Source organism: Mus pahari, chromosome 13 (genome assembly GCF_900095145.1).
Source record: "Mus pahari chromosome 13, PAHARI_EIJ_v1.1, whole genome shotgun sequence".
NCBI classification, from domain to species: Eukaryota; Metazoa; Chordata; class Mammalia; order Rodentia; family Muridae; genus Mus; species Mus pahari.
Window position 1 is genome coordinate 45,814,780 of NC_034602.1, and position 13,214 is coordinate 45,827,993.

The window sequence follows — 13,214 nt, forward strand, 5'->3', positions numbered from 1 at the left end:
CCTTTCGCAGCCTATTTTCTTTTAGGATATTTTCACCCTTCAGTATGAACCCAGACCGGAGTGTTTCTGCGGGCACAGGAACACTCATAGGATGTCTTTTAGGATGCACTCAAACTAAAAATTATTACCTATAACAATGTTTTTCAACCTGTGGGTTACAGCCCCTCTGGGGATGACCAACCCTTCCATGGGGGGGTCACCTAAAACCATCAGAAAACACATATTTATGTTACAGTTTATAACAGTAGCAAAAGTCACAGTTATAAAGTAGCAACAAAAACAATTTTATGGTTAGGATCACCAAGACATGAGGAACTTTATGAAAGGGACTCGGCATTAGGAAGGTTGAGAACCATGGCCCAGTGGCTTATTGGGAATTCCACTTGGGTTGCATATCTGAATTTCTATTGACTAAATCCTGGACCATTGACTTTAAGTTAATAAACCTTGACAAACCCCAGCAGTTCCTAGGAATGGCGGGGCTCTTAATTTTCTTCTTTTATTTCCTAATACTGTCAGAGGGTCAGAGAGAATGATCCAGTCTTTAGTTTAGGCAGGAAAAGGTATGTAAGACCTACTCGAATATCAAAGGCACTTCCATCCCCTACATCTTTTGTCCTTGCAGTTTGAACTCTGCGTTTTGGCTCTGAAACTGTTGACAGTGAGGCTGGTGCCAGCCACTCCTCTAAGACTGAAGTCTGAGTGAGGCAGGGCTAGCCTGGCTTGACATGCTGGGAGCAGGGGCAGCTCGGCAGCTGCTCCTCAGTATGCCCCCTCAGGCCCGACCATCACTGTAAGATGCACAGGAAGGCAGTCTTATCATCCCTCGCGACTCTCTGTTTTCCTCTTCCACAGAAAAGTTTGGGGCCGATTGAGAGTGTGGGGCCTGGATCAGTGCACGGTTATGGCCCCACAGAAAGGAGAAGACGAATGTCCACTCTTTGGATAACTGACAGCTCCTAGCACTGAACTTAACTTTCCTTGACTCTTTTTCTTTGCATATTTGTTAGTTTCTACGTGTGCATACAAACTTATTTCTGTTGAAAAGGTTCATACTAACTTTTTTAAGTAGACAAGACAATATTGTTCAAGGGGGAAAAAAAGGAAAGGAAAGGAGGGAGGGAAGGAGGGAGACAACGTGTGTAGTTGATACACTGGATCAGTATATGCTATCTAGAAACGGTCTTTTCATTGTGTAATTTATTTCTATTTTTAAGCAGAGTTCTTAGAGTTAAGTGTTTTCAACACTAATTTTGCAAAGAAATGAAGCTCACACAATACTCTGACTTTTATGGAAGAATGATAACACTTGTTGAGTTCCAATATCCACTTACAAGTTATTAACACACAGATAACATAGCCATATGTTCAGTTTACGCACACATATACACAGACGCACACACTCACACACACACACACTGAGCCAATTGTCGAGAACTACATCGATGGTATTTAAAAGCATACATAATTTTGGCATTCAATGCTACTTATTAAGTGAGTCCCACATGCCGGTTTTCCTTGGGGGGACTGACGACACGTTACCAACCTTCCCCAGGTAAGGACCTCTGCCTTCTTACCCGGAGGAAAGGAGGAAATACAGGTGAACAGAAGAAAGTAAGTTGAGGTTTAAAAAAAAAAAAGGTTGTGATTAGCTACAGAGGAGAGATTACACTGTAGAGATCGCCATCCCTTCTGCGGCTTGACATTGCTGACAGAAAACAGTTCTAGTTACTGTCCTCGCACACCCCAAATTAAAAATTCTAACACCTGTCTTTTAGACACATTCTTCCTGTTTTTCTGACGATAACCTCAGCTTTCACCCCTGAGTGTACTTGACCCACCTCAAGCTTTAAAAATTTGTCAGACTACTCTCCTCTATTCAGAAGAGGCCAGAGGAGGTGTGTGTGCGCGCGCGTGCACGCACGCGTGATCATATGTCCTTGGTGGCCATGAGAAGGTGTGTAGCTGTAGGATGTGTGAGGAGTAGGCATGGCTTCCCTGGGGAGGACCAGAATTCTGCAGGAGCAGAAGAAAACAGAGCAGAGCAGTGTGTTACCATGGAAAGACGTCACCTGGGGCGTTCCAGAAAATTCTAAAGCTCATCAAGTTCTACACCCCCATTTTGAACGTGAACTTGGCAGTGACATTTGTAGCACAAGCCCAGTGGGGTCCCTATAGCTGGCCTGCTGAGGTTTCTCCCATGGGTAAACATTATGGAAAATGTCTTAGCGTTTTTTCATGACCCCGCCTTAAGTTCCTTCTAGAACTATGTGAAGGGTGAAAAGCAGACATGGAAGAGTCCTCGTGAGAAATGGGTCTTCCTTCTCCTTCCCTCCCACTTCCTCCTTGTTCCCGGTCCCCTCCTTCCTGCTGCGCAGTGAACCAGGTACAGCTCAGGGGGGTGGGGCAGAGGTGCTCATGTGGCTGTAGGAATACCGGGACAGGGATGCCCTTATGGTCCTCCCATCCTCCTCCTCTCCTACCTCTCCTCTCACTCCGGTGGGACCAGGATTTGGGCAACAGGGGAAGGTGGCCATGAAGCCCAGGCGAAAGCGTTTGTTCATGAAGCAGTAGATGATGGGGTTGACACAGGACGAGGTGTACGAGAGGAGGAGGATGAAGGAGATGGGCGTCCCTGAGAGGTGTTTCTCGGCAGAAACCGTGTCATATGCCCTCCAGGCATTGGCACTGAAGATGGGCATCCAGCACAGGAAGAAGAGGACCACGATGACAATGAGCATGCGGATCACGCGCTTCTTGGCGATCAGGTTGGCAGCAGAACCGCTGCTCCTGATCCGGTTGATTCTGCTACCACTGCTGCTGGTTGACAGCTGCCGCAGCTCCAGCTTCCTTGGGGGCCTGGACTTCTGCAAGTAACAGCCGTCACTATCCTCGTATTGGTAGCTGCTGCTGCTGCTGCCGCCGCCTCCACTGCCGCCGCTCAGCCTCTTCTCTGGATGGGAAAGTGACATCATTTTTAATGTTCAGGACAAGTCATGCCAGAGAGAAGACTTAAAGTTCCTGACTCTTCCCCAATCCAAGAGGCCAAGCTGAACTTGAACTGGAGAAATGGACAGGCAGCCTGGCCTGTACTGATTGATATTAGTATTAGTCTGCACTAGTTCTGTGAAATATAAACCATGTATAGGTGGTGGTGGTGGTGGTGGTGGTGGTGATGGTGGTGGTAATACAATCCTACACACAAAGGCTGGAAAGCTGAAAGTTATTACAAGATAAATATTTACACTCTTCTCAGTTTTCTTTCGTGTTTGTTTGCTGAGTTTTAAGATTACTTTTATCTTGAGGACTCCAAGTAACAAGAGAAAGTCAATAGAAGCCAGAGAGACCGCATTATCTACATAGTGAAGAACGGAGAGAGAGGAACAGAGCGAGAAGGAAAAAGTTGTGTCAACACAGGTGTTGGGGACAGGTTCAGTGGGCCGAGGGAGGAGGGAGGTGAGGGAGAGAGGCAGAGGGTGGGAAATGAGCAGTCAAAAGCTGAGCTTGTAGGCCAGGGATCTGGTGTCCCTTAATGTAGTGTATAGGACAGAATCCCCAGGGGCTGTCTACTAATACTACATGACAGTAAGCCTCGGGGACAGGGTCCTCTGTGTGTCACTGTATCCCATGTTAATGGTCTCTTTTGATTCCACTCAGGACCCTACCAAGGAGAAATATCTCCTCCTTTTATACATGTCGATTTGGAAAGCCTGGATCTGCCGACTGCCCTGTGACCCTCAGTCTCAGAAAGAAATACCCCAGCATGTGCTCCCCATGTCCCGAGTACACCCAGCTAACTTACATAGCAAGCTTCTGAGCTCGTTTGGGATAAACATCCAGGCCAAAGATAGTACCTTTAGCAGGTTTCTTTTGGCTGGCATCAAATTGGATTCCTTGGTAGAGTTCCAGGGAGATCAATCCGTAGGCCACCACCATCACAATCCCAGGGATAAGAAAGAGGATGAGCAGCAGGAATGTTTGCCTAATACAATGAAAAGAAATCTAATTACCAGTGACTCTGGACCTTCGAGTTCTGATGGGCGGGAATGACGAGGGTGAACCGGTCTGAGCAGACACATTAATTTCTAGCATTTGGCATCTTTAAAAAGTCCATGTCTGGAGGTTTGACCGTTAGAACTTGTTTGCTTCTTTTACTCTATGAAGTGTTTCTGAGAGACTGCTTAAAGTAGAGAAACGTGGAACCATTCTATGACCCAAAGCCACTAACGTGTTAAAGGATAACAGAAAAGCCGGGAATGTGGTATGTACTTAAAGCCCTTGATCTTCAGGAGCCTGAGGCAGGAGGATTGCTCAAGTCTAAGAGTTTGAGACTGGCCTGGGTGACATAGTGAGACCCTGCTTCAAGCATGAATGACAAGGATAATAAATAGATAAATCCTTAAAAAAATAATGGGAGTATATGGATTACATGTCCAAGTTGTTGAAATAATATGAAAATAGTTTCTATCCTTTGAGGACTAGTACCGGGTACTACAGGTGAGAGAAAGCTTTTTGCGTATGTGCTTCAGTGTAATTCACAGAAGAACCTTTGATAAAAGATTCTTATAGCTGCTCTTATTTGAACACTTAATGTAGAGATGACAATATTGAGTCTTGAAGAGACTAAATGTGTCCCCAAATCATATAGCTAGTAGGAGAGGTGAGATCTGAAACCCGACGACGTGCATCAGGGTATACAACATGTTGACTCTCCAATGGGAGCCATTAAACGTTTCGATCAGAATCTTGGAAAACCTTTCAGTTTTACCAAATGTGCCAGTTGCTACCCATAAATCTCTCCAAGTACCCATGCTCTGTCACCCCGTGAAGCCAATTTTCTCGTGCCAAAGTCTTGTGCCTGACAGGATTGAGCTATGCTTTCTCTAAACACAGTGGATGGTTGAGAATTCACAGCCTCCTGCTCAGTGAGTCTGGCCCCTAAATCACTTTTGTAGTCTGGCGTGTGTAGGTTACAGATTAGACCATACAATTGTCAGAGGCAAACAGTGGCTAGGCCATTTCTCATTGCACATGGACATGTTTTGATAAGTCTTGTCTCTTTCTCAGCGTAATGCCTTTTTGTATGTTCAAGCTACTTTGTTGAATGAAAAGAAAGACAGCAACGGAACATGACCTGGGTTTTAAGCCACTTCTGAGTGTCTACTTCCTGCTTCTAAAACAGTCCTATAATTAGTAAATGTAACCCTCCTTAGAAAGCCTTTAGGGAATCTGTCCTGCAGGTATCTGGCGAGGCTTTCCGGTCCCTCACATTGCTAACTTAGACTTCACCGCGCCTGGAAGGATGAGCGAAGCACTGCCTTACCAGGACTGCTGCATAGCGTCACTTGGCAACAGGAAGCGGCACATGTTCGCTGTCTGGTTGTTATTTTTAGTAAATGGCACCAAGTTGCTGTAAATGGGGTACGGAGTCATGATGGTAAAGGAGAGGCACCAGGTGGCAGCGATGACCTTCAAAGCATGGGACTTTGTTTGCCAGACGCGGGATTGTAGGGGTCTGCAGATGGCGCCGTACCTCTCCAGAGAGATGGCTACCAGGTTGAAGGTGGAAACACTCACGGAAGTGCCTGGGAGGAACAAAGAGGGCCGTGCTCAGGTGTTGACTCCAGACTTTATTTGTACATTAGCTTAAGTTTATCAGAGCTTCGGTTCAGAATCGCAGGAGAACGCACAAGGGGTAAAGAGAGACTATGTATATATTAAAAAGACGATTTAGTCCCAGCTTCGTACTGAAATGGACTTAAGGCAGTTATACATCGCCAAAACATCTCACCGCCAATTTTTGGGTAAAGTTTATTGAGCTTTGGTTGCAGTCTTAATTCCAGCTTGGACTGAAGGTACTCATTAATTAATAAACAAGGGGATAAAAATAAGTTGCCATCCCACAGAAGGGCTTTTTGGAAACCTTAGAAGAGCTCTAATTTTGATCAGGGGCCTGTGGTCAAATTGACATTAAAAGGCAGAAATTCTTCAGGACTGCATGTTGCCAAAGGTCACTGGCATGAGCCTGAAGCATTGACTTGCCCACAATTTCTAATACACAATTTAAAGGAGGGAGACATCCTTAAATTTAAAACATCTGTTGAAAAAAAAAAAAAAAAGCCCAGTCCCCCACCCCCCGCCAAAAGAAAAAAAAAAAGTGACAGAGAAAAGGTTCTAGAGTGATCTAAAGGTTTCTCTGTGGGGGAGAAGCAGGGTCTTGCCCTTCTGCCTCTGTAAGAAAGTGGACATGTATCCTGACTAGAGTGGGAAAGACATGTTATATCTCCTCTATAGCGTCTGCCTGCAGACACTAAGGAGGAGTCCCTACTCCCGATTGTGTTGGGTGTGCATGCTGATTCTGTCTTATGCTTTACGCCCTCCTTAGAACTTTCAGGTCCGAGAACCATCACTCACCAACGAGCTGTCACCAACAGATCTGGGAACAGACTTTCTAAGCTTAGCACCCTAAAACATCATTCCTTACCAGGATAGAGAGAGATTAACTCCCTAAAAGCCATGTATAATCTTATTCTAAAACCATTAAGTAAAAGCTTTTTCCCCTTTCCTCCCTCCCTCCCCCCTCTCTTCCTTTCTTTCTTCCTTTCTTTTCTCTCCTTCCTTCCTTCCTTCCTTCCTTCCTTCCTTCCTTCCTTCCTTCCTTCCTTCCTTCCTTCTCTCTCCCTCCCTCCCTTTCTTTCTTCCTTTCTTTCTCTCTTTTCTTGGGTAGAACCACTTACTGTGTTTTACTGGACTTCACCCTAAAGAGCCTACGACTTAGAATTAAAAGGCTAGCTTTAAATCCTGCTGAGTTTTTTCTGTACAGTGGTTCCACAGTCACTATAAACCCACATTCAGACCAGCACACCAACACTCCCAAGCCCCACACAAAATTAGGTATTTGATGAGTGTTGTTAGAGTTGTATTGGAGAGACCACAAAATAGACAGAAGGCTCTAAGTCACCAGAATGAGAAATTTAACAAAGCCCTGGGCATGGTGGGGCTTGTCAACCTAAGCTATACGGTAACTTGCCACAGGTCAGTCAACCTTCAGAATCCTGCCCCAAATAAACAATCAAAAAACAAACAAACAAACAAACAAACAAAACAAAACCAATGCCAAACAACAAGAAAAGTGACTTTAAAAAAGTAAGCTATTATGACATTCTAAGTAATTCCAGAATTATTTTGCTGTTTAATTTTGGCTCTTAAAACTGTTCTGTGGTGAAATTCACACACAGCACAGAACTGAGCACCTTAAAGCAGACAGTTCCAAGGCCTTCAGAGCTGGGTGACTGTTCACTGATGATGGGAGTCCTATATTAACTCTCATCCCTGCTCTGGCATCTTAGCCAGAGCAGGGTGTTGTACCTGTGAGACCCCTGGGAGGGCCTCAGAAGGTAAAGAGCTCTCAGTACTGCTTCAGTAGCTAAAGGAGAACCTTCTCATTTTTTAGGCTTTAGAATACATTCAGGAGACCCGAACACAGAGGACATGTTCTTGGTTACTTATCTCAGGGTACGAAGGTCAGGGATTCATCAGCATTGTGTCTTGTGTTGGGATCTGCACACTCCACTGGGAAAAATTAAGACTTTTAAAGCTTTCTGGTCCTCAGAAGATTACCCTAGACCAACTCAGGGCTGTCCATTTTATACAGGCCAGTCAGAACCAAACATCCCCCTTATACACACACTTCTCACCTTCTCTCTTTCCTAGTTAGTTCAGAGCATGGGCAAGGGATAAGGCAATATGCCAGACAAAGAGGGCCAAGGAACATGTTTCTGTTCAGGGTTAGGGGAACCACAGCAGCTGGCATACTGAGGCGTGCGCTCACCACTGTGGTACCTGCTAATCCAAGTTCAAATCCTGGCCACCACAATTCCCACTCATGCATGTACTTGGTGAGCCACGGAAGAATTAGTGATAGTTACTCACCAGGTGGTTGGGAGACAAGATCATGGGAGTAAAAGTGCTCAGCAAAATACCTGGTGCATAAAAAACTCTAAAAAAAAATAGCTTCGTTGTAATATTTGTTGATTTTTCCCAGCTTACGAGTTTTATTATAACCATCATTGTGTTTGATATAAGCAGCAAGCAACATAGCTCATCCAATCAGGTGCTAAGTCATTGTTTATGGTCCCTAGGAACACATTCAGCTTCGTATTACTCTCTCTCTCTCTCTCTCTCTCTCTCTCTCTCTCTCTCTCTCTCTCTCTCTCTCCCCTGGTCTAAGATGCCCCCAAGCTTTGACAGAACAGTCTGGAAAGTGAATCCTGAGAAGAGAAGCTATACTTTGATAAAATAGTTAAAAATAGCCTGCATTTCTCACAGAACAAAAACCACAACACTCAAGATCCCTGATCCCATGAACCCTCTCCATTCCAAGAAGCCCTGACCCAAGTTGGGAGTTAAAAGGACAACTGCCACCAAAAACCATGGAGTAACTTGAAGTCACCTATGACTTTTTGTCCCTCTGCAAAGCCTACTCAATCTCTATGGTGGTTTTGTACCAACTTCACACACACACACACACACACACACACACACACACACACACACACACTCTTCCTGGCATGAGGAGGACGGATGTGCTGTGAAGAAAACACCTGTGTGCTTGCACCCAGGCTCAGACTGCCAGATGCTTGGTACTTCAGAACCCAGCAGGGCTGTGACTCTCTGCTGTGAATGTCAAGAGGCTGACAAAGGGAGGGTTTGGGGTCACACCTGCAGGACTCACCCATGAAGTAGGTGGTAGTCTTGCACACAGCACTTCCAAAGATGAAATCCTTGAGCAGATTGGGAATGAGGTTGAATGGCATGCAGAAGAGGCAAAGCATGAGGTCACTGACAGCCAGGGACAGCAGGAAGATGTTGGTGACAGTCCGCATCCTCTTGTTTCGAATCAGCACCGTGATAACCAGCGTGTTCCCCAGCACACTGAGAAGGAATATGAAGGAGTACAGGAGAATCTGCACTGCAGACTGCCACTCTGCCGAGCAAAGGGAAGAGTTGGAGGGAGGGGGATTTAGAGGGTAGAACATGATAAAAACCTTAGGCCCCCAGGGGAGAGGCTAGTCCTTGATGAAGTTCCCAAGGGTATGCATCACTGAACCCAAGTATTCCTGAACTAGCTCTATCATTCAGAAGCAACCCCAGGAAAACACAGGGTGATCCGATTGCTTTTTAAGGGTTGGGATGTTCACGGATCCCTCAGGAAAGCAGTTTTTCCTAAGGACAATGTTTCCCAATGCTTCTGGCTTTCTTTCCCTGAGGCTAAACATTTATTTTGCTTTAATTACTTCTTCATGCTGGGTTTCCCCTAAGAAAAAGCAACCTCTGCCCTGTGACAGTGCCTTTTCTGTACTGCTTCTAAGTTCAGACTTCTACACTTGGCACCCCTTTCTTCCTGTGTCTCTTCAATGCTTTTATCATCGCCCCACTCCCCCCAAGTCCTACATGAGCCCCCAACTCTCCCATGGGAACACTAAACATATTTGACTGTAGATTTCTCTTACTCTTTTATCCAAACTTCTGAACATACAACTTCATTTAGCTTTGTCTCACAGGGACTTTGCACACACACACACACACACACACACACACACACACCCCACATGGCATATGTATATTTCAATTAGCCTTGCTGTTGCTCTATCTCCCTTACTTCGGTAGTTTTCTGAATTCTAACCGTAGCCTCTGGCACCTACCTTTAGAAGGCTGAGGTTGATCCAGGCAGAAAAGCGTCTCATTGTCCAGTCCGAGTTCACAGGGGGGAGTGATGTTGCTCCCATTCATAAGAAGGCTGTCGACCACGTCCATCCTGCCGCTTCCTACCAAGTGCTGGCAAGCTAGTGAACGGCTCACTCCTGCCTCTCTCCTCTAATGATCATAGAGTCTCCCAAATGCAGCCTGCCTGCTGTGGAGGAGCAGGGAGGGGAGAGATCCAGGTGTGGGCTCTGCAGCCATTCCTAAAGGCAACTGGAGTTCAGCATTCTCAGACCATCTGGGCATGCATTTGCACTCCTGTGGGGAGAAGGCAGTGGTGCAAGTCAAGCCCGCTCCACTCCACCTTCCAGGCCCACCCCTCCCACTCCTGGGCCAGTCTGAGGCCCTGAGCATAGATAGGCAGCCTGGCTGCGCATTAACCCTTCCCAGAATGGGGGCACATCACACACACACACACACACACACACACACACAGTGAACAGAGTGTGTGTGTGTGTGTGTGTGTGTGTGTGTGGAGAGAGAGAGAGAGAGAGAGAGAGAGAGAGAGAGAGAGAGAGAGAGAGAGAGAGAACACTCCAATTATTACCTCTCCTCTCTGCCTGTCATTGTCCCAGACATATTCAGGGTGAAGCCTGAACTGTGTGAGACAGCATCAATTAACATAGTAACAGATCCGATAATGCAGACCATCAGGACTAAGGGACACAGAAGGACTGCATTCCTATCTCCTTATATAAAAGCAATTAGTGCCTTTTAGCTTTGGAGCCTTGCCCATCGGTATATATGGACAGCTGCCGGTGGTTGTTAAGGTGTTACCAAGCACTGTGCTATGGCGTGTGGTCTTTGCCCTTGTTAACCAGAAATGGGGACTTTTCCGAATACAGATTCCTAGGTCCTTAGTACTACAGAAATCAGCAACATTTGTGTCCACTTGCTTATCTTGTTTGCTTGTTTTTGCTTTGTCCACTCAACCCAGACCCGTTCCCTAAGAGTCAACCATTTGTTGAGCACTTTTCAAGCATTCCAGGAAACAAGAAGACCACCCCAGAGGCTGTTAAGCGTGGAGAGACATGGAGGAAAGATCTCCCTAATAGGGGTCTTGGGTACTGGTGGCAAGACCTGAGATATAAGTAAGAAAGCGTCCAAGCAGGAGACACAGCAGGCTTTGCAGAGCTCACAGCTGATGCAAAGGGCCTTAGGCAGTAATGAGCTTGGCCTAATTGAATGAGAGAAGTAGGAATAAGTTAGGGAATGTTGGGGGTGGGGGTGGGGGAGGGATGGGAGGTTAGTTTGAGAGACCTGTTCAGAGGCCTGGATTTTTTTTTTTTAGAAAGTTACACAATATTTAAAAGCCCTTCGCTGTACAAGTGGTGTCAGTTTGAATATCTGAGAAACAAGCAACACATTAGCATCTGCGTTTTTGGCTGGTTTGTCCCATCACACTATGGCCTGATCTATTTGCTAGGTAACCCTGGCACCCCTGTGCCCACATTTTCCACTGACAGAGTGCTGACTCCTCCCCGGCCCAAGAACGAACTGGCACTCTTCACATAGATGCTTAGGATGAGGGGCTGTGAGGACAGTGCTAAAATGTCTTTTCCTGTTTGGGGCAAGGTGTCAGAAACCAGACGGGAGGGGCAGAAACCAGAGGAAAGGTGCGTAGGTATTAGCAAGACAAACTTCGGTATCACACGGATCAGGGATCAAGTTCTAGCTTCCCTGGGTACGTGCTGGAAAAGTGCCATGCACAGTTTGTGACTTAACCAGTGCTCTTTCTTCATCAGGTGGCGATCAAAATGGCTTCATAGACTTTGTGACAGAGAGAGGCTGGTCCACGAAGGCGCAGTAATTAGCAGAAGGTAGGGTGCAAGCCTTCCACTGAAAACATTATCGGGGTGTGATGGTTTTCAACATCACCTTGCCACACTTAGAATCACCTGCGTAGGGAGCCTCAACTGAGGAATTGACCCAATGGCTCTACTACATGTGGGAAGATCCACCTCCAGTGCTGGCTGCATCTTCTGGTAGCAGCCCCGATAAAGGCTCAGGGGAAGGGAGATACTGGCCTTTTGCTCACTCTTCACAGAGTCAACTCATTCTGTTGTTGCTGCAGCTGCTAGTGCGCCTGTCTCAGATAGAGAGCCAGAGTCTCCAGGCTTCCCAGGCAGACCCCGGAAAGCTTCAGTCTTTAGTGCTAGACTGAGAGTTCTAAGACCCGTACTTAGCTTTCTGTGCTGAACAATGACCGTGGCCTCTGACTGTCTGCTGTGAGCAGTCACTGTGGGACTCCTCTGACAGCTGAGGGGGCCCCTGAGATCAGAGCAACCACTAGGCTCTTAGCTTCTCTGGTGTGAGACAGTTGTTACTATTTCAGTGAAAGTTGATTTTAATTGTGTGTGTGTGCACGCGTGCATATGGATGTATGAAATTAAAGATATATATATGCATATATATATGCATACACACACACATCTTTTCATTCTCTCTGTTCTATTCCTCTAGAGAACCCTGACTGAACACCAACCCCCTGGACTCATGACTTGCTGGTGATGACTGTCACCACCCCTTACCCAACTCACTTATGACCTGCCAGCCCTAACCTCAGGCCCCTCCCTTCCTGTTCCTCACAATGTCTTGGGTATTCTAGTATTGGCGACTGAGTACCAACTTGGCTAGCTGGGGGGGCAGGGGGCAATAAGGGATCCCATGTCACAATGTCCCAGTTGGTTGGGAAAAGCATTGCTTTAAAGCCTGGCCACAACTGTCACATCTCCACTGGTGCTTAAGTTTGACCCAGGCATGACCCGCCATGGAGGATCCTCTTGTTGGGGTTCATGGGGCTATCACATGCTAAAGAGCTGAGGGCTTGGGTTGAACCTGCTCTGAGCCAAAATGGAGCCCAGTTTGGCTAGGTTCTGCATTTCCTTCTTCCTTCCTCTCTTCCTTTCCTTTCTTCTTTCCTCTCTGGAAGGAAGCAGGGAGGGAATATTAGAGACTCTACAGACCCCCAGCAAGGGTTGTCACACATCTGAATGCTGTGTTCCAAAGACTTCACTGCACCTCTCAACAACCAGGCTTAGTGACTGAATGACGGGGACTGAACAACCCCCTTTCCATTCTTCAGCCCTGGCCAAGGGTGCTGCATTCCCATCTAGTATCCCCAAGTGGGTCAGAGGCCAGATGGCTTGCAGTCTTCTGTGGGGGAGTTTCCCAGAGGCCAGTGAGGGCATGAGGACCAGACTCAAGGATTGGGAGCCTGGCACTCACACTGGCATAGAACCTGAGCTCACCCATTTGTAAACAGGATAAGCGACACTGCCTATGAACAGAAACACACACGGGAAACATGTATGACAAGGCCTGGATTCTAGTCGTCATTATTAACTGATAAAGTTAGCTCTAGGAGTGCTGTCTTTATCCCCATCATCATGGCTAGATTAAGGGTTTATCCGGCCAGTGTCCCCACACAGCATGTGGGATATAAACAGGGG

The 13,214-nt window shown here is 46.5% G+C and overlaps 1 protein-coding gene across 1 annotated transcript; it reads right to left on the reverse strand.

Moving 5' to 3' along the window:
* Nucleotides 1–1,270: 1,270 nt before the first annotated feature.
* On the reverse strand, nt 1,271–10,024 carry Cckar (cholecystokinin A receptor). Its single transcript, XM_021211216.1, has 5 exons — nt 9,705–10,024; nt 8,735–8,986; nt 5,324–5,585; nt 3,855–3,982; nt 1,271–2,953 (listed from the first exon to the last, which is right to left on the reverse strand). The coding sequence occupies exons 1-5, from the start codon at nt 9,814–9,816 to the stop codon at nt 2,394–2,396; spliced, it is 1,314 nt and encodes a 437-aa protein (XP_021066875.1). The 5' UTR covers nt 9,817–10,024; the 3' UTR covers nt 1,271–2,393.
* Nucleotides 10,025–13,214: the final 3,190 nt, after the last annotated feature.